Source organism: Monomorium pharaonis, chromosome 4 (genome assembly GCF_013373865.1).
Source record: "Monomorium pharaonis isolate MP-MQ-018 chromosome 4, ASM1337386v2, whole genome shotgun sequence".
In the NCBI taxonomy this organism is placed as follows: Eukaryota; Metazoa; Arthropoda; class Insecta; order Hymenoptera; family Formicidae; genus Monomorium; species Monomorium pharaonis.
The window spans coordinates 3,683,555-3,708,571 of NC_050470.1; the positions used below are offsets into that span (position 1 = coordinate 3,683,555).

The window sequence follows — 25,017 nt, forward strand, 5'->3', positions numbered from 1 at the left end:
ATTATGTTTATAGCGCTACATAATTTTAACATTTTTAATAATATCTTTGCCAACAGTATAAAATTGAGCAATACACACATTTTTATTGCATATGTGAAGCGATACTTATGCAAGAGACTCTTTCCGTAACTCATCTCGTATTAGCAACAGAAATTTATAAGGTAAACTAGTCAGTCCGACGTCGCGACGTCGCAGTTCCGCGCGCTTTGTCTTAATTACGAAATGATAACGGGCGCCGCATTTTCTCGCGTCCTTTAACGGGGCTCGGTGTCTCATCAAGCGTTCCGGCGGAGAGGCGTTGGGTTTCGCGCACCGAGTCAAAGGTGCGACGTCCATTGTAACGCCGACAAAGCGTCGTGAATGCGGCATCTCGAGCGCGAGGAAATTCCTTAAAATCGGAAAGAAAGCCCGCCGTCCCGTTACGCGCCCAGTCGTTTCGCGCTCGCTAACTCGAGCTAAACGCGACAAAGGTAGCTATTGTGCGAGCGTACGTGAGATTTCTCCGGGTCGTATGCCTTTCTCCTCTCTCTCCCCCTCCTCTTCACATCCTCTCTTCGCATGTATACATGTATGTGTTATACATACATGCGGCCCTATCACGAGTCGTTCGCGCTTATCGTCGTATAACACGACATCCGGCCCGGGACTCACGTAAAAGTATCTTTTATCCGTTCCAAAATTCTTCGCCGTATCTGTTTTCTGATTCTGCCGGAACTGCAGCTCGAGTCCGTCCCAGCTTGCACGTCTAGCGGACCATCTTGATGGCGAGTCTACGGGGTTACGGAGATATAGCAGCGAGTATTTTGATAAGGACACAATAAGGTGCGGACGTGCCGGAGCGTAGACTTTTTATTGAAATGCGAGTACAATCGTTGACTCTCCTTTGCGAAGGAATTCAATTTCCGATTTTCAATCGTCCCTTTGTGATAAGAGACTGCTGGAAAGGTTACGTAATAGAGAGAATTGCCCTTGTGTTTTTCGTCGCGTTGTAGAGAAGTGACGTCGAAGCGGCGATGAAATTTTGTCAGCGTGCGTGTGTGTTTAAATTAGGGGAGTCACGCATTGTGATGTAATTGGTACCGTGGGGAGAATATGGTATTGTGGTTTTTAATTGGATTGTGTCGTTACGGTTAACAATTACCATCCTAATCCCAAGAGTGTCTCAATACGCGATTCGTCTTGACTCTATTATGATGAAATGGAGAATCACGTCTGTTTATTTGTCTTTTTTACCCGAGAATTTGTATTTTGTTCTTTAGCACTTTGCATTCGCGGAAATTGATTTTATTTTCTTGTTATACCGTATCAATTTTTACCACACTTAGCTTAATGTTACTTTTCGTCGACTTTCGTCTTTCTTGATCAGCCATTTCACCTATCGTGCGGCGTGAACCGACCTTAAGATAGGAAGAACGGAGCCTCGGGCGTCGCGAAAAGAGAACTGCCAGGAAAACGTGAGTCAGATCCGAAAGCACGTCCTATTAACGATCAACCCGGAGCTGATTCACGCCACTCTCGAGGCTATTCGTTACAGCCGTCGGACGGTGCGTGGCATCTGCACGGCGCGGATACCAGGAGAAGAAAAGGAAATTAAAAAAAGAGTGAGCGAGAGAAAGAGAGAGAGAGAGAGAGAGATATGAAAAGGGAAAGGGAATATGATGGAGTGAATGAGAGAGGAGGGAGGGAGAGGGGGGGAGGGGGAGCGAAAAATGCGTTATTAGTTAACCCGGTAGCGTTGCACGCGCACACGCTCGGTGCACATGCAACGGCCTAAAATAGTAATATCGTGGGATATAACGAGGCGTCCGACACCGTCGCATCGAACGTGTTTTATCCCCGGCGCGGCCATAAATCACGCCGTGTTTAACAAACTCCAACGCGTCGGACCTCGCAATAATACACATATTCGTCGCGAATTTACACGCGCGCGCATAGGGCGCAAATGTTACGTGCGTTTCCGGCGATACCTGCGTTTTTTTTTTTTATTATACGTCTGGCGCTATTTTATTTCTTTCGGTTTTAATCATTGTTTATCGCAGTCACGCGCGTGCAGCATATTGCGTGTGGAAGGGGGTTGACAGGAAGGATGGAGGGAGGTGGGATGGATTACCTCCCCTTCTCCCCTCTCTCGGCTTTGATGCACTTTTCCACGACGATCGCCATTGGCGAGTCAATCATTGCAACACAGCGCGCGTTCGTATGCGTTCGAATTTAACAAAATACGTAACTGTGGTTTGCAATGGCGACGAAATGCGCTTTTCGCAATGTGTTTTTTTTCTGCTTTTTTTTATTTTTGAATATACATTGTTCAATTCCGTCTGTATTTCGTTGCGTTGTTAACACGAATTTTTATGGCTGTTATTGCGCAATATTTATGGTCACGTTTGTGCAATCACCGAGTAGCATAATTCGCAGGATTAACATGTCGCGCTTAATGGAATAGAATGAAAGATATGTCATGCGGATAGGCACATCGAACAAATATAAGGAATATATTTACTTTTAACTTTTTCCGCTGTGTATTTGCAATACTTGAATATTATGCAGTCATATACATGGCATTTTTTGATAGATAGGCACAATTGATAAAATACACATTACTTCTATATAATTATTTATTTATGTTTATTATTTTAATATCTTAAGAATTCTCTCTTTAAAAGTATCGATCAAAATGTGACTTGAATGTATGAAAAAAGCTGATATTTTATTACGTATATATTAGAAGTAAAAAGTAATATACTTACGCGCTATAATGTAGTGTTGCAAAGAGATGTAATTTGTTTACATACTAATAAACATAAAAATGAAATAGCACAGGAAAAGGAAATAGAAATAAAACAGATTAAAGTGAGAATAATTTAATAATAAAATATGAATGCTCCAAGCCCCTATAATACTGTAGTGACATTATACCAGCGGAGTCTGACAAAGTTTATGCTAAAAGTGAGTCTCAGGCAAGGTCAAAGTTCTGAAGTCAGTGGGGTCGGTGTGTTACACACCACCGCCTCGTTGCAATTTTGGAACGTTAATCATGCAACATTAAGGCGCTGCTTCACCTTCGTATCGCGGTTATCGAGTTCACGCTATTATGTTCTTATTGCCCGCACTGTAATCATCCTTTTCTCTCTCCCGGCGAGCCTTAATTACCCTGTTTACCGTTTTCATAGGCGTCGTAACGCCGGCGCGGCTATGTGCCGTTTCGCCGTAACGCGTTTGATGGACTTTGAAAACAACCCCCTCGGCATCTTCGCGAGTTAACTCCTAGATTAACGCGGCTTAATTTATTACGTGAGATATTACGCGGATCTTTTAAAGATCTCGATTAATTTTTCGGCTACCAAAAATTCTGTAATGGAAGTTTTTATTGAAAACAATATCTACTTTCAAAACGCATCAAAACGCATAAATTGTTTCTACATCATTAACAGATCTTAATTAATCCAATATTAATAATGTTCGATGATTCAAATAGCACTCGTTTTTCGAAGAGTAATTATCACGGTCGTTTGGACGATCCGTTTACAGAAGTCTCTGAAATTCCTTCACCATAGTTAGGTCCGGCGACAGGACCGTATGTATCCTGCCCTTTAAATTAAATCCACACTTTACGGCCAGCACGCAGAGTGGCATTTCGTGATTTGGACGCGGGACGAGGTTTACACTCGCAGCTGCGGCGCGCATGTTTAAAGTTACTTGGCGAGGGATTTACGACGAGCACGGGACGATTGTTGTTACTGTCGCAGCAAGAGCATCCTAGACGGGAAGATTTAAATAGTCGCGAATAGAGAAAATTTCAAAAATATGCGCGCCTCGGAAAAAGCGCTTGCAACGCCCAGACTACATTTGTTTGGGCAAAAACTTCAGCACAACGGACGACAAAGAATAAATACCGGCTTCTGAAAATACGACAGGACGGCTGTACCACTGAATATTTGCAGATTATTTTCATATTTTATTATTTGATATATTATTTGATAATAAAGACAATTATATACGAATTAATAATATCTATAAACTTTGATTTTTGATATTATTATTGTAAAAAAAAAATAATAGAATATAATTTGTTTTTCTTAACTATTACTTTTTCGTCTACACGACGAACAAGGGTAATTTCAAATTTTTTGAAGAAAACCTCGGTTTAATCGAGAGGGACATAGCATCAAATACATATCGAATTCCTTAGCTGGTAACGAGCCAACGTGCACACACATGCACAGTACAGGAGAATGTAGGGTGCTACGGTTCCGCTTAAATCGACACTCACCCCTTTAGAGGACCTCGAGAGCGCCGCTTTCCCGGTTTGAGGACGGGATGAGGCTTATATACGTGTGTAGCTATCGAGTATTACGAGAGCGACGAATAAGCGGACCGTGTCGACGAATACGGATCAGCTTTAATACCCGAATGATCCTTTGGTACTCGATATGGAATCATTGCCTCGATCCGCGTCGCGTCGTTGCTCGTTTTTTTTTTTTTTTTTTTTTTTCATATCACATTTGCCGAATAGAGCGTGCCGTCGCGACGCACGGAGGCTGTTAAAACAATCGCAGATTCGATGAGGGCTTATAAGAGTATTACCTAATGTGTACTCTGCAATTTCTGATGGAATATCTCGCGATGTGAAATCGTTTTCCCCGCGGTCCATAAATTTTTGCATCGTTCCAAAACTCCGTCTCTCCCGGGTTCCTTTATTTGTTGTTAAACGTATAATGCAGTCATTTTTGGCAAGGGGAAAGTTTCTGATGGAGATAAGATTGATATACAATATTAATTTTGTTATATTTATATTGTCTTTACAAGTTGAAAAAACACCTAAATTGTGTCAGCTTATAATGTATGAAAAATATAATCTATTTAAAAAAATACTTATTTCGCAAACCGCGCACCAAAGGCCTGTGTGGATCGATAACAGAAAGTTCTCGCTCGACGTGACCTAATCGTCGCCCGACGTGTATATAGCTGCCACTCGAGTCTAAATACGTTTTTCAACGTCCCTCCCGTCACTCGGATACACATTTACGGAGTGACGGCCGTCATTGGTGCTCGGGCATTCGAAGGGTTGGAGGAGTGTGTCGGCGAAAAGTTTTATTTACTTTAAAAACGCGACGAGATCCGCTAGTCGGCGCGCAGGGGAAATAAAGTTCTCGTGAATAGAGCGAGAAGAGGACTCGAAGAGGGGAGGAAGCAATAGAAACGAGAAGGAAGCCCAGGGCGAAGGAAATTGCGACGGCAGAAGTTGGCGGCGAAAAATCCGGATAAGTTGAAAAAGTTAATTATTGTGATAACAGCGGCTGTTCGCGCAAAACGACGGACGACTGATGACCTGCGCGTGTGCGCCTTCGCTTTTCGTCCGAAAACGCAAGGGAATTGCTCGCAAAAAAAAAAGAGAACTGCTGACTGGCGCTTTACCGCGTGTAGCCTTACGAATAATCTGCACGAAAATGAAGTGCCTGCCTTCTCGCCTTATCTATAATTTACTCGCGTGGGGCACCGGTGCGCCGTTCCCTGCACGGACTACTCGTGTAACACGTGTTTCAACTGCGAACTCTTTCCAACGAGCAGAAGCTTGCCAGACTCGACTGGAAATATTACCTGCGAGCCTGAAGAAGTATTACGTTCGAATTCACACGAACATTCTCTTCTTTTTGCTATACGGTTCATTTTTATCGGCCGTATATATCCAACGATTATTATCAACCTCGATGTTGTTACTAAAATTCTTATGTCAATCTGTAATGTTTCTGCAAATTGAGATCGCATGAGGAAGAATAAAAGGGAGAATAATGTATGCGTATATATCATACAATATCACATAAATATTTTGAAGAAAGTATATTGGTAATATAAATCACCATTTCTATTCATAGAATTTCAAAGAGTTAAATCTTTTCAAACACAAATTCCAAAAGAATTACGCGTGTCGTAAAGCTCGGATTATAAACCTGATAGAAAAGAACCGCGGTTAAAGGCTCAATACTGCGACGTTGTCCCCGTTTCGTTTTATTAAATGTAAAATACAAGTCGCATTCGGCTCACGAAATATCGCAGGGTGTCCAATTTTTTCGCACGGATTTTTCTCTTCTCTCTCTCTCCTTCCCTCTCTCTTTTTCGTGGCGTTATGACTATCAATGTTCCAAACGAAAATTCTTCAGCCACTTCACGAACACTCGATATCGCATCTCGCGATAATACCGAGAGCCATAATACGTCAGAGATGCAAGCCTCCTGTGCATCCTTCCTCATAGTGCGGCAGCGCTTTCGATTTTCCGCGCAATTTTCGAACCACAGGCGGACAGATGGCCCACGAATCACAGCTATTGTCGCTCAACAATGCCTCCGTACCTCATCTTCCCCGTGTGCGCGCCGGGTCTTCGGTCGCGGTCTGCGCGTTATGTATATATTATCTATCCGTTATATACAACCCTCGCGGACATACACCGCGTATTATATCACATAACATACGCGCTTGGCGCGCATACGATCGCGTGTATAGGGTGTCTTGGAGCTAACACGCGAGCGCGATCGAACCATCAGTTTTTCGATGAATTATAAAGTTTAACCTATTTTCAGTCATCGATTATTGCGAGTATGTTACAAATTACGGTGTTATTTTTGTAATTAAAGCTGAAATTAAACTTGCGCTAAAGTTTCCCTGAAAATGAACGAAAAGTAAATTTTTTATTATTAGCGTTTATAGCGCGCGACGCTTAATTTATCAAAAGTCACGTCGATTTTCGATCGTTTCTAACACAATAGCCATTGATACCTCGACTCTGTAGCAGCCCGTCATTCTTCTTAGTCACCAATCTCCATCATCTGGGGCTGAAGGCTTATTCACGCGCGAGGTAGGTAGGTAGGTAGGTAGGTAGGTACGGGACACCCCGTACACGTACACCCATCTACTCACTCATACGTACCCCCCGGAGAGTATTACGTACGTACATACATCGGCTATGTGGCCGGGAATATAGGTGGTAGGTAATATTCGACGATGCCGAAAGCACGTTCGAGCGATCGATCTCTCGCCTCCCTGTCCCGGCCTCGGTGCCCCCGACCTCCTTTACCCTTCTCTTCGCGGGTGCCGGTTGCATTCGGGACTCGAGACTTCGGCGTCGCCACCGAGAGAGGAGCGCACCAGCCACCGAGAGAAGTACGAACAGCCAAGAGCGCGAGCGAGTGAGCGAGGGTAGATGGAAGACCGGGGGTGTGGGACGCCAAAGGGGTGCGACCGTCGGGGGTGGATACCCTACTAGGTATCTCAACTTACGATTGCCCCGGGGGCGTGCACAGAAGTGCAAAGCAATCGTCTCCCGGCCTCGACCCGTCTCGAGCTCTGCGGGCTCTCTTCTCTCTACTCCCCTGCCCCTCCCTGAAAAGGGGTAACGTATCGAGATACACGCGAGAGCACCGAGGGGTTGGATATCTCTCGGCGGTCCGCTGCCGTTGTTGCTGCCTGGTTTCGAGCTCGATTTACAGCACGAGAACGCACGACTTACGGAATTTCCGTAGAAGTCCGATGGGTCTCCATCCTTCTCTCTCTCTCTCTCTCTCTCTCTCTCTCTCTCTCTCTCTCTCTCTCTCTCTCTCTCTCGCTCGCTCTCGATCTCTGTTATATATGTGTCTGCTCTGTTTATCCTGCCGATCCCCAACGATCTTCTTCTCTTACGGGCGAAGCGGATCAGCCGGCGTCGCGGATTTACGACGCGCGAAATTCGGACGACGCTCGTTCGTCTTTGCACGTTACTTCCGGTAACTCGGTGAACTTCCTCTTTTTCTCTCTGCAAAGTCTCAGGCGCACCTATATTTTTTTTCGAGCAGACTAGAAACTATGTGGGAGAGACTCGCAACTCGCCGGGTCGATCCGGGAAGACGCGCGTCTGCGAGAATAGGGCGGTACTCTTATTATTTTGCGGTTCCACGCATCCAACGCCGACGTGAAACACACAGCCTACAGAAACTTAGTTTTCCGCTGTCTCTGAATTTCGGCATCGGAATTTCTTATCGCGTTATTTTGCGATTTTACACTCGAATTATAAGCAGATACGCGGCGCCCGCAAATTTGCATCACGTCTACTGGAATTTTTGAGTCGTGCACATCGACGTTGTTTTCCACGTTGTTTTGTGGCTTTCACGTGGTGCATGAATTCACGTACTTTTGCCATTCCTCATGTTTAGCGACTTGATTCGGAATTTCTTTGCTGAAGCGTTAACATGAAATTGTCAATGTTAATATAACTGTACTAGATCTTTCACGTTTAAAAATAAATTTATAAGGGAGGAAAAATTCGCTCTTAAAAAATTTAAACGTAAGAAAAGTATACAAAATTCACTTTTGAATTTACATTGATAATATAATTTTAATAATAAAATTCAATATTTATTTATACTACATTTTTGTGTTTATAATATTAAACTATACAGAAAAAAATGTAATATAGGTGATTGCGGGCTGCCAATTACATAAAATACTCGATACAATAATATTTGCTATTAATGCAAGTACAATGTTGATACTGCAATAGCATATATAATATTATTGTATTGAGTATATCTGTAATTGGCAGCGCGCAATAACATATCTTATTGAATATATTACTTTTTTTTTAGTGTACTTAAAATATATATTTTCAGAGAAACAAAACGTCCATATGTTAACACTTGTATTGACTACGATTATTAAATTGTAATAAATGTTATATCTGTTGATAGTTGATGAAAAGTAGATGAAAAGCCTTTTTAGAATTATTATTCGAAATATAAATATGAGAAAGGTATACGGTATACGAGAACGGTATACGGTACGCTTTTGGATTTTATCAATTGAAGTTAAATTGCACGTTAAGAAATATGTGTGCCATAAGACCGCAGTTGGAAATTCTTTAATGATGCGCATTGGAGTCGGTCCTCGTGCGGTAACCGGAAACGTACGGTCTTACGAGAAGATGCGGGCGGTAAGGACGGGGTCGTGCGTAGCGAGATTCTGTGACAAACGACACGACTATACGTTATCTCGGAGACCGAGATACATGTCTTGGGAAGGAAGTTTCCTCCTGTAGTTTCGCGCTCGAATTACAACGGGAACGCGCACTCGGCGCTCTCTCCGCAAGTCGAGCGCGCTTTCTTTCGCGCTCTATAATTCGCCATTCCCGCGCGCGCGTTTTCACGTACCCCCTATCATTTACGCTGTTTCTGACGCGGGTTTCGCGGTTGGAATTGAAAAACAGGAGATGCACATCACAACCGACTTAACGTGCCCATCTAAAGATATATGGGCAATATAAAAATTATGTACAACGCGCGCAGAGTCATTTCGAGTCATTCAACGCGTCAAAGGGTTAAAAAGGAACGCTACTAAAGTATAATGAAGAACGTACGTTGGGACGAACTTTAGCAATATTTTTCAAGAAGAGCATCCAAGGAGATGTATGAGCTTAATTAAGAACGGGCATGCATCATAAAGTTTCGCCTGAGTAACGTGAACGTGTTGCGGTACGCTGCAAAAAAATCTGTTCGCAATTTCGAAAAAATTTAGAGTGCGGTATGAGTGCCTCGCCTTTTCAAAACGAAAATGAGAGAAATTACTCGAATGTCTTTCACGTTTGTGCGAGCGTAAGTCGTTTGCGTCTTTTTTAAACGCGAAAAAATTTTCATGTTTGAAATTGAATGGATGAAAATCTTTCGTTTCGTTCATCAACGTATTAATTTTAAGGAGATGAGATTTAATTTAATATTATGAATAAAAATATAACCGTTACATATATTATTTATAATTATATAAAAGTTACGAAAATTTTTTCTTTACTTTAGCCATATTTCTCAGTGATTTATATACATTTACACATTTAAGAGAATTAAAAAATATATTTACAAAACGTCGTACGCACTCAAAGACAACAAAAAACAAGAACGTAAAAATGTAACAAGTTTATTTTTGAGTTTAGGATTAAAAGTCTCCTCCACTGTTTGGATAATCAACGATATTAGCAGCAAGTTAAACCGCCTTGCGCGTAAACGCGTCGTGCCAGAATAGCCGGGCATCGATTTTCAGTGCAAGTGTGTGCGCGTGCTTCGTCTGTATTATGCGAGGTCGAATTATCTCCCAATGTTCCGATTCGGCGGTCAGAACAGGGTTCTCCCTTGAATCCGTAGAGGAATCGATATCGAGCGATCGGAGAGCTTAGGCGGCGCGTCAGTCACCTTCGGATTCCTCAAAAATCGCCGGTTAGCGGTCAGTTTGCGGGCGGGGTGCGCTCTATGCTCGGAATACTTCGGATAGAATCCGAGAGAGAACATTCTCGACGTCCACGTCGGCAACTGTCGAATTAACCCCGCGGTGTGTGTATGTATGTATGTATGTATGTATGTACGTACGTACACGCCTCGGAGGATACGGCACTTCCGAGGAAGCCGCGGTCGGCCGAGCCGCAACGCGATTCCGCCTGCAAATACCGCTCGCGGGTGGGTGTCAGTTTTGTCGGTTTCTTCGCCGAACTATTTCGAACTCCCGTTAACAGCTTGGAAACGACTTCCGTCGATTTGACGGAATGTACGGGATCACTCCGCTGCCGCGCGCCGCGCCGTATGCCGACTTCCCGATTTCTTTAGCCCGGAAATTCCTCGGCAGGAGCAAGAATTCCGGCCGACGGAAATTCCATCGTCTCCTCGATATCGCTCGCGGTGCTCGGAATAATTCTGCTCGAGCGGCATCGCTCTACTCTACGCATCGTCGCTACGATGTCTCGTGTAAAGGAAGAGCTATTGGACCTATTAAATTGCGAGTATCCAGATTTGCGATATTTAGATTATTCGTGAAATTGAATAACTCGGGCACACAAATATATATTTCCATATAACAATACACTCGCTTCATGTTGACAATATTCAATGTTGCAAAATTGATCGAATCTTAACGCACGAATTCCGTTTAAGCATGCAATGATTAAATACTCATGTTTGATAATCACATTTATACTTGTTAATCTGATGATGTGTTTTAGCTACGTATTTTGAATAATGAAGACTAAAAAAAGCATACAAATGATGCATATAGTGTCGTGGAGAGTAGCATTTGCAGTTTTCAAAAATAATGCGTTATCGAGAGAAATATGTGAGATGTATTTCAGGGCATACATTTTTCTAATATGTAAAAAAAGGTAGTATTGTGGACCCTTATTTACAATAACTTTGCTAATAATCAATATTTTAAATTGAAATCTTGATTTTTTTTTTCATTTGCCAATATGGTGTTGTTCAATCACTTCTAGACTCAAAATTATAAAAAATTTTTAATATTTGAGATGTTATTTATAATATGACGTTGGTTAAAATTCTTCACTTAACGATGATAATATGAATAATCATAAGGGACATAATATTACCTTTTCCTCTACAATCTACATATATAGATCCGCAGTCTGTCACTCTTTTGAAATCTATCCTGCATCCAGCATGACGCTCGAAACATTGCACTGTCGGAAATATCGTAATACATTTTACGCGATATTTACTTATTAAAGTTTACAAGAGCGAAGCATTGTTAATATCGAGCATTTATTTTGGAACGACTTATCAATACTTTAATAACATCATTGATTACTAGCACGATATTAACAGTAAAAATAATCATAATCATGCGTATCAAAACAATAAACTGAGTATGGTAGTGAAAATAAACTTTTTACAGACTTAAATTTTTTGTACAATATATTTTACAAAATTTTTTAATAAATCTTCCTACTACAAAACTGCAAACTCTAAAAGAATTATAACTAGTTTAAACGTGAATACGTAGATGCATTTCTGCAATTGCGTCCATAACTTTTTTCTTTTAGAGTTTTTAGACCAATATTGTAAATTGAAATATTTTTGAAATATTTTTGAACTCACGAGAATATACAAAATGCGGCAGCTGGCTTGCGATTTCTTTAACCTCGAACATGAAATATGGAGGATTTCAGTTTTTCGATCTTATTTTGTTCCGTAAAATCGCGAGCGATTATTGCAAAGCAAACATCCGGGAGGCTTAAGTACCGAATCAATGGTTCGTAACGATCCATGAACTAATCACGAATTTTGTTGTTACAGAAATACTGTTGGCAGAACTACAAGTCACTGGAGCGTTCTCAACACAACGCGGAGACCTCGCTTACTTCAACACGAGCGGTGAGCTTCTATTTTTGCGCTTTTTTCTATTTTCTTTCGCGCTCGTTTTTTATTTCTTCTTTATTGTATCACATATTTTATATAACAAAGAGAATAGAAAAATTTCAAATAAAATTTTATTATATGTATGCAACAACTTTATAGTTTTACAACTGTAGTTGTAAATCTCATTGTTAAAATTTTATCGAGGGTTTGGTATTTAATGTTTGATTTATGATACATTTATATATTTTTTTCTTTATATATATATATATATATATATATAATTCCGTTCGATTTAACGTAGATTTTGTCTTAATAAAAATCTTTCCAGACCTAATATTACCTTTCAAAGTTAAATATCTTGGTAATTGAGCTTGAAATTACGTTTCTGTCAAAGTAAAGTCCACTCAAAATTAAATGCAAATTTCTTTTATCTCCGTTCATTTCCAGAGGAAATTTTATAATATTCTGTTTTTGAACTCGTGCTAACGTTACTTAATTTTCAATTGCTTATAACTCGAAATTGTCTAGACATTGCAACTTTTTTGTAACGTTTAACTTTTGACATAATATTCCTTTAAGAGTGTATACGTGACTATCGAGACACTCTGTACATCTATTTACGTGCATTTGTTAAGAAAGGTTCATCTCGCAACTATAATAAACGCTTCCCCTACCATCGTTTTCTTATCCGTATTTAAGTGCCGCCACCGTCGTAAGAAAGTTCCGTTGCGCCGCGCACCCGCCGCGCCGTTGTATCGATATCGCGCTCGTAACGACGAGGGGTCGAGTTGGTTGACCCCGCATAAAGTGCGGGGCTTGTGAGTCGTGTGCCGGGTATCTTGAAAATCTCGTGGGTCAGGGCGTGGTGGCCGACAACGACAGCACGGGGTCTGCAATCAGGCCGCGTCTCGTTCGCGGCGGTTGGCGGGCGGTGGTGCGTTCAACTAGGAACTGCGCGTAACACGCGCGACTCTCCTCTCACGTTTCTCTCCCTGTGTAAACACCCGCGCATATCCGCGCATACGCACAAAACTTGCGCACGCACGAACGCACACACGTATACGCGCGCAGACAGACCCTCAAAGACCTCCACCCTCGCACTCGCCTCGACCGCCCATTCTGATTAGCGGCAAATAATACCCGTAACAATAGCTACCAGTTTCCACGCAGCTTGTCCGTCGGCGTTTGTTCGTGCGTGTGTGCGCGCGCGTGTGTGTGCGCGCGCGTGACTCTCGACGTTGGGTGCGTAAGTGCGTGCGTGCGTAAGACCCTTTGCGTCCGACGGCGCCCTTTGCAAAGACACGAGTCAGTCAAGCCCTATCAGCTTTTGATTCCTCTCAGTCTCCCTTCGTCTTTATCTCTCTATCTCTCTCTCTCTCTCTCTCTCTCTCTCTCTCTCTCTCTCTCTCTCTCTCTCTCTCTCTCTCTCTCTCTCTCTCTCTCCGTCTCTCCACATTCTATGTGTGTTCCCCTTGTGCCTTACGTTCACGGAATTTCGATAGTCTCCGAAACAGATTTATCGCGCCTTCTTCTTGGGATTCCCTCTTGATACCTTTTGGACGCTCCAGTATCGATCACGTGGCGCGCGATAGCCAGCCTGGAATCTTCGTATCCGACACTTGCGTTTTACCTCGTCTTTTTTTCCTCTCTTCTTTCCACTTCCGTTTCGTATGAGCGTTGCGAGCTCCCGATATGTTGAATTCTTTATGAACACTTTGCAGACGATTCATTCGTAGCGTGAAAACGGAAGAATAAGAACGCTCAAAGATTCGGTTTTGTCTAGTTCAATTCTTGACGCGCGAGCGCGAGAAAAGAAACACCTCGTTCTCCCAATGACAATAACGACGACGACGACGACGACGACGACGACGACGACGACGACGACGACAACGACGACGACAGCAGCGACAACGACGACAATGACGATGATGGCGAGAGCGATGTCAACAAAAGCGTCGACGATTTCTGTTCCTTTCGGAGCTTTTCGTCGCTTGAACATTGCGTTATCTCGTTCTCGCTTTTGTTTAGCGTCGTTTCTTATCGTCGGCCGGGGCGACGAAAGTTATCGTTCGATCGCGGCTACGGGCGAGGCGTCATCAAGAAATAAATGGCCGAGAAGCGAGGAGGTTAAGCTGCTTTTTCGCCGCTTAACCGCGCTCCTTCGTTATCCGAGTCTTGGCAAGACTTCCGAGACATTAAAGAGAAGCAACGTTCGGAGACAGGTCGGCGGTTAAGCTCCGAGCTTACGATTACGGTTAATAGCAGCGATTAACCCTTTGCGAAGCCAATCTTTAAGCGTGGATAAAAAATCACGCGAGATTAGCGAGGGATATTGGAAACTCCTCGAAAAGGACGATACGATGTCGGCTTAGTGAGAAGATATTGTTCTATTAAGAAGCCCGAGAAGTGCAAAGTTGCTAAAAATATTATGAATATCTGTTATTAAATTCTTTCGCTCTATTAATCGTTGATGAAGTACCGTAAATGGTTTATATGTTATTAAATTTATTATTATTTGTGTAATTAAATTTTTATTATCATTTGTTACCTCAGATTATTTCAAATAATGATGGCGAATAAAACATGTTTCGTACACAATATCTCACAAATATTTCAAATAGTTATAAAAGTTTCATTTCGCAATAGCGTCAAATGTAATTTCATTTGAATACGAAAAGTTTCTTTCGAAATAATAAAAGTGAAGTTATTGTACGAAGTAGAAATTAATATTAAATATGTTTTCGAGAATTATACATATTTCTGAACTAATACGAAACTATTTTTTTCAATTACACTCTTGCGATGCGCCTGTAAATATGATGATAAACCTTCTTATTAGTTTCACCTCGATCCGTTTATCTGTAAAGTCAGCTCCGTCGACTCGAATACATTTGACCCTTCGTTATCGCTCGAGGATCTCGGGTCCCAGTCAGCAGAAACCACCTAATCCTCCGGAAAGCTCTCGTGAAAAAGCCTCGATCTCCAATTCATCTCGTCCTGTTTCGTGCGCGATCGGGCGGCGGAGCGGAAAGCCTCGCCGCAACCGGAAGTTAGAACAGTCTCGGCCGGTGAGAGAGGCTTCTTTTTTAGAAGGAGAATAATGACTCGAATTACGGTCATTTTCTGTGCGACCGCACAGGTGTCCGATTGTGCGCGCGACGGGAAATCGCCCCAGCGCAGACACACGCACACGCACACACACACACGCAGCACACACACACACACACACACACACACACACACACACACACACACACACACACACACACAACGTTCACACATACGTACACACGCGCCGCATCGCGGTGGCTAGCCACCGCCGCCGCCACCACTACCGCCGCCACCATCGCCGCTGTACACGTGTCACCTGCACTTCCACTGCACGTCAGTAGCCGGCATCGCGGATATAGTAAAACTCACGCCGCGAGCTGACGAGGTGCACGACCGCGTTAAACGTGCGGCGGTGCATTTGAAGAGCCGGATTTAAAAGCAGCCCGAGTGTCAACAAGGCCGAACGGCCGAACATTAAATTGATTTAACGCTCGGAAATTAAATTGAATACATTTTAATACGTCGCACTGGTGCGAAGTGTCTTGACGAGAAACATCTGACTGTAAGCTATTTCACACAACACACTAATTGATGATAAAACGAGAGACATATATGTATAACAAAATAACATATATGTTATTTATAATTTCTCTTGTATCATCAGCGTAACTCGTAACAATACGACACACTCCTCTTTTGAATCATGTATATATATCGATATTAATAACATTATCCAAGTATTCACTTTACAGTAGCAAATCTGTATATATTTTAATTAAATAATCAATATTTTCTCGTTTGTTCTTTTCGTTTTCAGTTATCACATGTATGTTTTATATGTATATACATACCTCCTTTAGGTTCTTCTGTCGAACTCTTGTTCCTCGTTATCTCGACTTTAAAGCCAGACTTTATTTAATTGAATTTCTCGATTTCGTCGTAACGAAAAGCCTGTTCTTCCGGCCCGAGCACCGTCCAGAATATCGAGGTCGCTCTATATATCACAGCCGGAAAAATCACCGTTGACATCCGGTCACAGCAGCCAGCTACTGACCGAGTTCTTTATCTCAGTGAGAGAGACCTCTTGTTCGAGATATCGAAGTAAGAACGCGCAAATACAATATATCGGCAAGACTAATCGATATATAGGATGTTTCGAGACTCATATAGGAATCTTGATGTTTGTATAAATTCTATAACAAATTTCAAGTTTGTTTTTCCTTAGACAACATTTGTTAGAAATTGTAAATTTAATAGTTGAGATGAAATATTTTAATAATTAAACTACCGTTAATCAACGCATTAAGCGTGATGTCTACTTTTGATTTGTATTTCTCGTTATATACGTTGACTGTCGAAGGTAAACTGTCTGAATTTGCCTTTACTTTAGCAATGTTCTTCCAGAAACGTAGATGAGGATTCGGTGGTTTAGCTTCAATGGTCAGCGAATAGCAGAGATTTCAAACAGTTTCAGTGGAGCGCGCCTCGTTCACACGTTGATCAACGGGTGAAAGCCGTAGTTGAAACTTTGTTTTGTTTAAATAGCCGTAATCCGGTAGCTTGCTCTACGAAAAGAGCCAGCTATTTATTGCTTTTAGCATTCGTTGCTTTGATATCTTTATTAGGAGGAAATTAATACCAGGTTTAACTGTGGAAAACAGTAGCTTTCCGAATTAATACCGCACGCGCGAAGTTAAATAGATGAATGGACGAGTGTGCAAGAGGTAAAGCAGTAGGTTAGAACATCTCCTGAAAAATTGATCGTGAAGTGAAGGCGCGCTCATACAGACCAAAGCAAATCGCATTTAATTATTTCTTGGTTGCGCCGCAACGACAAAAGCAGATCCGACTGCGCACGTACTCGACAGTCTGGTTGGCTGAATGCATAGTGACGATTATATTCGCCTCGAAAAACAGAGAAGGATTAGCGCCTCTCTCTCTCTCTCTCTCTCCTCTTTAAATCCGTTTCAGAAACACGCAATTATAATAGGTCACTGTGCATTATTAAAACAATTGAAGCGTCTCATCGTCGGCGCATGTTCCGCCATCACACAGCGCGCATTCACGCGTTAATCTCTGCGTTTTGGATGGACTTAAAAGCGAGCTAGAGAGTCGTCGGTACGTTTGCCCGCCGTGTTTCAACGCGCGGCTTGGCCCAACCGGACATAATAAGAAACGTGACGCGCGATAAGGGCCGCCACTGCCCACGACGCGTTAAGGGCGGCGACTTCTCGTCATCTACGAGTTATCTACCTGCGCGAGGGTATAAGACATCATTCGGATCGTTTCCGACGTTTGATCACGATCATAAAATCTGCTATCGTAGTCGTCGTCGTCGTCTTCGATGTCGTCGAGCGACATTTCTCGCTGACCGTTAACTGTAAGCCGATGCGAATAAGCTTACAAGAACCACCGTCATGTTCCACCTAGGACGCGAATCACGATCGGTCGACGCGTAAAAGCGATTATCGAAAGTTTGCTGACGTGTTTTTCCAGTCTTTGATTTCGAGGCACGTCGACTCGCCGGCTAGCTACAGGTCATGCAATGGCCGCCGGTGGTACAACGGATACGTGTAAAGGGAAGTGGAAAAATAAAGTGGATACGCTAGCTCGTTAACCTTTAAGCACTTCATGAGCCTCTCTTGCTCGACGTTACACTCTCGATTCCCGATTCTACAACACCAGATTTGCTTAATCATGACAGACCGAATGCAAATAAGCTTCGTTTTATTGACAGACCACATCCTGTTGTAGAAATTTGATTACATAAATTCTTAAAATAAGATAAACAAGCACAATTGACAGTTTTTAAGAAAATGCAATTTGTCGTCTCTTCTAATTTTTGATTTATTGTATTATTTCCATTATCAAAATTTTGATCCCTTTTATTTGACAAGATTATCAGGTGGATAAATTTAATCGTAAACACGCGCATGTATTTTACATACGTATTCTGGGGGGTACATTTTCCTCCATTTTCAACCGATATTAGTAGTTGTTTCAAAGCTTCGAAATACTAATTTAGGTTGCAGCGAGTTATATTATCGGATATAATGTATCAGATTCGCTTGATATATCCGCGCGGATAGTTAGATACATACACATTCAACGCTCGCGTGTTATTTGTAGGCAAATATGGATCGCAATGGTGCTTTAATCGCATTTGTTTTGCCGCGGCCGTTTCACCGTGGATGAGCGAATTAACGAGCGGAGCCCAGTGGAAAACCAGTCGACCGACTGTCCGCTGTCTAATTTTTTTCCTCGATCCGGAGCATCGGCCGCTGGTGACACGAAAAAGGTCGATCGCCGACAGCGTCAATCACGGTCAATGGACATAAAAGGGATTACCGAAACTTCACTAATGTGATTCCATGCCGCCGTCATCCTGATATGCACGTTACTTGCAGTCCGATCGCATGTCAATGGCAGCCGAGGCAGCGCAACAAGAAGGCAGAAGGTCGATAAGGCGCATCGTCGTCGTTCTATCGGTCGCGACGCTTTCTATTGTCCATAAAGATTCGGTTCTATCGTCATATTTCGAAACGAAATATCGAACTTTCAACTCAATGGCAACAATTGTTATTAACCGGACTGCCGGCAATCATTAAATACAGCGTTTCATTTATTTCAATAATTTTTTCCCCTGTCTACGTTTCTCTCGATATGCTTTATACGTAGCATTATTATTATTTTTCACCCGATGCGTCGAACGGCCAATCGAACCATTGTGTCCACTGAATTAATTTCAATAAAACTGATTTCTATATCTGTGCGGACCACAAGCCATGTTTATTCAATCAAATAAATTCTAAAGACAAGTATAAAAGTAAGCATCGATTTCGGTGTTAGGAGTCTGGTAAATTTTGAATTGTATGTCACATTGGTGAAAGAATGACTAATATCTTTTTGAAGGGTTTTCGGTGTTTAATGATTCATGATGTTTAAGGGATTTGTTTCTCACAATCTAAATAAAAACCCCTGTCCGCGGTTGTCACAGATACAATCGTGACGTTTAATCATCATTCGAATTGTCTGTTAGCCGTCTGTACTTTAATTTCAGCTTTGAATCACGATATCTTCGACATGAAAGGCCACGGATGCTGATTGCATTGGCGCTGTCAATCACAGCGAAGCACAGGAAAGCATGAAAAAAATTGCGATTGTTGAAACTTTGGTAATGCGATTTTCGCGAGCGACGCTCTTTTCCATACGTGTCAGTCGCGTTTCAATTACGCATCGCGCAACGGCTGAACTGTATACCAAAGATCGTATTGCAAACGGTGAACATAACGAAGAAGCGAGAAAAAAGGAATAGACGGGAGAATTATCTGGAATCGTTAAAAACGCTGTTTTCGCGCACGAAATTCGTACAGAATCTAAGGTGTTTTTAACAATTGAATTGGAATCTATATATTTGCGATTTCTGTTAAACACAATTTTATTGTAGAAAAAAATACGTCTGGTATACGTATAACTTTATTTTTTATAACTTTCATAATTCTGTGTAAGTGGAAGCGCAATTTCCAAAATATCTTAATATAATACACTGCAAAACACATCCGCTCTAAATTCCGCGAAACTATAATGGAAAAAAATGACTTTTTTTCCACTTTAGATAAGTGTGAAATTAAAACGGAATTATATATGCAGGACATTGTCTTTAATGTCCTTCATAAATAGAACGGACTAATGTCCGCCCTAACGGCTGCCCTCCCCTCAGTTGCAATAAACATCTCTATTGCTAACCGTTGGTGCCAACACGGGCACTGATCGACGAGGCAACCACCGCGGCAAATGCACGGCATGCGACCGCGACGAATTTGAGTTGGATGCCAACGCAAACGTGTGCTTCTTTTCTCACACGCTCACGTAAAGGCGAATAATGCCCGCAAGAGGAGCACACACCCGCGTCACCATCCTCGGGAAGCAACCCAAATTCGCAATCACATGCCGCATACCCACCGCGACGGCCACCGCGCCGATCGACACCCACAACTAGCACCAACAATTAGCAACAAAAACACTCATCACAACTGCGAAGAGAACGGCCGTCAAAGCAGACAAGCTAACAGACTGTTGTAACAGTGAACGACAAAGCTATCGCTACCGCTCGCGCCATATTGCGTTGCCAGCATAGTTTTGTTTATTTCGTCCGCTTTAATATACATGACGGACCACATCCTTTATAATGTCCGGACCACATCCTTTATAATGTCCGGTTTAACGTCTATTCTATAATAATTATTTTCAGTCCTATTTATATAAAAGACATTGTCATACATAGATAAAATGTCACATTAAGAATTGCGCCAGTCACGCTTAAGTAAAATGGACACGTAAGAAATCCGTTCTAATATTGTATATTCCGTTATAAAATATACATGTCCTTTATATATAAAGAGGATATGCTTTGCAGTGTAGTCGCAACGGCTGACGTTAAACACTATATCGCATGTTATTTTAAAACGTTATTCGCCCGTAGTTAAACTACATCAAACGTGTTTGACGTCGAAGACTCTGTTCAAATATGCATATCAACGATGCAGTTTTATCGATCGAAGCGCTCGATCGGTGTCTTCCAATTCTCCCGGCTAAACGATACAACGGACAAGGTATTCGACCGGTATTGTCCACAGAATGACGATCGCACTACCGCTTACAGATTTTTTCCGCCGGGAGAACGGATCCCCGCGGTGATACGACACAGCCTGAAAGCCGATTTCGTCGACGCCGTCAATCACGGCGCGCCGGATATAAAAGCGATTACCGAAACATCGCTAATGTGATTTTCCCGGCGAGCGGTTGTGAGCCCTCTCATATCGGCGACAGCGTGTATTGACTTTTGCTCGATTCCTCGCGAATGAAAGATGGCGTCGTTCGATTGGTCGATATACCGCTCGGCGGAATTCTTTTTACAAAATCGTACGACGGCAGTCCATGTTAGTTTTTTTTTTTTTTTTAAGCCTACTGCACAAACTCGAATTAAGATCACCACGTAGATCTACATAATATGATTGTACAAGTAAATTGTTTATCTTTACGACTTTAGAGTTTATTTCGTTATTTTTATATTATCCTTAAAAATTGTGTTTTATCTTTTAATAGATATTCATCTAGAAATTAATGAATTAGTAACTACGTTTAAACCAACTGCACGTGACGCTTCTCTCTTCATTATATTTCCCCTACGGTTTTCTCTGAAAGGTAATCGAGTCCATAATTAACGAAACGGAGCTTGTAGAAATGTCACACGCGGGCGATGACCGGTTTTTCGCCGAATATTCTGAGATAGTGCAAATGCCGTCTCTCGATTGGGGATGAAATGCAAAGGGCGAAGAAAATACGCCCTTTGGCCACGGCGGGTCCTCAACGTCCTTATCGAAAGTTCGCAGGCGGCGTCGATCTGCGCCGGTGGTCTAAGCGCACTGCCACCAGTCCCGGTCTCTCTCTCCCGAAGGGAGTTCGCCGGGTTATTTACCTGAGTAAACCGCTCGATAAAAAGAGTACACACGATCCCCCGTCGGCGTCGTAGCGCGACGTGCATTAATAATTTCGCGGATACTTCGCGTATAAATCGCGCGCGTGCCTTCCCCCGCAACTTATTCCGTCATTCGAGCGAAAACGCGACATGAATTTGTTATGATGCGAGTTGACCGACGCGCGGACTATACCGCTCCAATTATCGCGCGTTCTTCCATGGTTATTTGTTCGCGACGCGATACGCGGGAATACTATAAAATTGCTTGTTGCCGGTAACATGATTAGCCGCCGGTGATACGTCGCAGTCGGATTTACGAATGGGTAAATGGTTATTGTAGATATTGAATACATGAATAAATGGAGGATATATATATGTATATATACGTATATACTTATATACAGTGTCATAAATATACATATGATTTCAGGGAGAAATTATGTTACAGATAAATCATTATTTCTCGAATTATATTATAATAACATTTTAATAATATGTAATGAGGTTGGCCCATATTCAATGAATCATGTGTAACATTAGTTCGCACTAGTGTGACTGTTGAACCTTAAACTCGATAACTTACCGTAAATGATGATAAATCTCTTTATTTAGTGAAATAAAAAAATTATAATATAATGCCATTGTGTGCTTATTAAGAATCTTTTTTATTAAAAAATGTCGATTTTACGTTGAAATATTTGCTATTTATACATCGCACAGTGGCATATAATTCTTATTGATTATTGGTTTAGTATATAGTTCAGTTATTTGAAATTCATTACAGATGTTACCTCATATTTCATTTATTTAATTCGTTCATAATTATCTTTCTGCAATATTATTGCATAATTTCGGCTCGGCGTCATTTTGGTTTTGTTCTCTGTTAAATGTGCAAGATATCTGAAATATAATTTTAATTTGCATCAATTCCATTTGTGCACGCCCATCGGTCTCGCATTAAACGTCATGTTGTGTCGCTCAGTGGAAGTTACATCGTTTACATCGGAAAAATTAGTACGCTCATTGGAATTTACATCGGAGAAATTATCGTTATTAATATTCTGCGAGAGATAAAGAAACAGCATATCGTTAATTAAGATTTTGAATAATCCAGGCATTGAGGCATGTTAATATATATCGTAATTTTATTATAACTTTACGATACGATGTATCCATATCCGTTCTAATAATTAGCATTAGCGTATTCTTCATTATTTATTATCATAACATATGATAATAACATTTACAATTACATTATAATTAATTATAATTGATAATTTCAAACTTCTTCTGAAATTATATTTTTATCTACATTATAAATTTTTCTCTCTCTTTCTCTCTCTCTCTCTCTCTCTCTCTCTCTCTCTCTCTCTCATTTAAAATGAAAACAAAGTTATGTTAAGTTAATTGCAGTTCACATTGTTATACATTTTAATACGATTTTAAAGAGATCAATTTTTTGTAACAACTTTTGCAATTATTTAATTCATTGAGCGTTGATTTTTCACGAGCTTTCGTCAATCTATATTTATTATTAAAAATATATATTTATCCCGGATAGAAATTTGATCCTGGATATATTGGTTTAGCTGGATTTAGCTTGCGTCAAATCAGGCCCAAATAAGATTTTGCTAGAGTATTATCACATATCAAATCCTTATCAAATCCAGTAATTATTTGGATCTTTTCTATATATTGGACAAAGACAAAAAACTAAATTTTTTCAAACATAAATACAAATATATACATTTGTAGATTTTATAAATTAAAATAAATTAAAAAGTTTTTAGTTTATGTGGCACATGAAAAAGGTTTAAATCGCCGGATTTGGCTGTCAAGCTTACTCCAGATTTAGTTTGTCTTACCGGATCCGGATAACTAATAATTATCAAATTTACTGTAAATTTAATATAAAAATTTTATGTATATTATATGATAATAATTGAGTATGTCTTAAAGCCATTGCATGTACATTTCTGTAATCGTAACGGTAAGATTTCAACTAATCATATTACTCAATTCAGCCGTAGCCGACCGAATTAACGAATCGTATTGCTCAATTTCTTACGGTAACGGTTACAGAAATTGTACGTGCAATAGTCTTTACCGGATCCGAATAACTAATAATTATTAAATTTATTATATAAATTTAATATAAAAATATGCATATTATATAATTATATATAATTAAAATTTTATAAATAAAATTAAAATTGTATATAAGAAAATTGTATATAATGCTAACTCTGAAGTAAGCTTGCCAGATTTTAATAAACCAAATCCGCTAATAATTTGGGTTTTCCTCAGGTATCGAACATAAATAAATAAATATAATTTCTTATAAAATATCAAAAAATATATTTAAAATTTGACGTTTTTTGTAGATACTGATATGGCGTGATCTAGCCCAAATCTATAAAATGCATTACATCCTTTGTCAGTACCGAATATGGGATTAGAACGTCAAATCCAGCTCGATTTAGCTCTGATTTCCGGATATAATTTCTATCCAGGATACTATATTGGGATCAAGATATATTTTTAAAAAATCAGAAATATGTTTGATTAAGTTCTCTTTTAGTTGAAATGTCACGTGTTGCTAATCATTGTCTCGAGACGTCATTTATCTGAAAGTCACGCCCTTAAATTATATCTCTAACGCGATAAGGCTTACCGTAAAGCCGGAGCGTGTTTGACAATTATTATTGTATTAAAAGCCTCACGATTCCCGCGAGGTGTGCACGAACGGCGCTCATTACGTTATTACTTTTGTCGAACCGTACGTGTCGGCTGTCGCATCTCTTTAATCGCAATTAATGCGAGCCACGGGACTCTTGTAGTGAGACCCGGCCTCTCGTTGCGAGGCCGAAGTGGTGTTTGGTTATTAAATTCCGCGTGTGCGCGCGCGCGCGCGCGCGGCAGTGTCACTGTCAGTGCGTGCTCCCCGGTAATTCCGGCCAGCACGGATAACCGCCCGACCATGCATTAGGCGGTGGATTTTATCGTCCACCCGGACTCAGCCGCCGCGCGATTATCATCGCGATACCTTCGCCAGGCACGACAGCAACGAGCACCTAGCTTGGAAACGCGCTACACACGCGTGACGGAAGTGTACACGCCCGTTTCGTTGACGATGTGCACAGGTGTTCGTGTGCGGCGGCTACGACATACAGAATGCTCCGAAACTATCGTAGTACTTTTCCTCGACCCATAAGTAGGATTGGAAATAGAATGGAAGAAGTGGATTAGGAAAGACTGTAAGTATTACAGATTATTAAGAATTTATTAGAACCTTGACTTGTTGTAGGAAGAATTCATTTTGATAATAAATTTTG

The 25,017-nt window shown here is 41.2% G+C and overlaps 1 protein-coding gene across 1 annotated transcript in view; it reads left to right on the top strand.

The window, feature by feature from the left end:
* The window catches only part of LOC105830924 (toll-like receptor 3), a 221,735-nt gene that overhangs the window by 51,641 nt on the left and 145,077 nt on the right, over window positions 1-25,017 (top strand). The window contains exon 2 of the mRNA XM_012670649.2: window positions 12,091-12,168. Coding sequence (XP_012526103.2) covers window positions 12,091-12,168 — 78 coding nt within the window. The remainder of the gene's footprint in view (window positions 1-12,090; window positions 12,169-25,017) is intronic.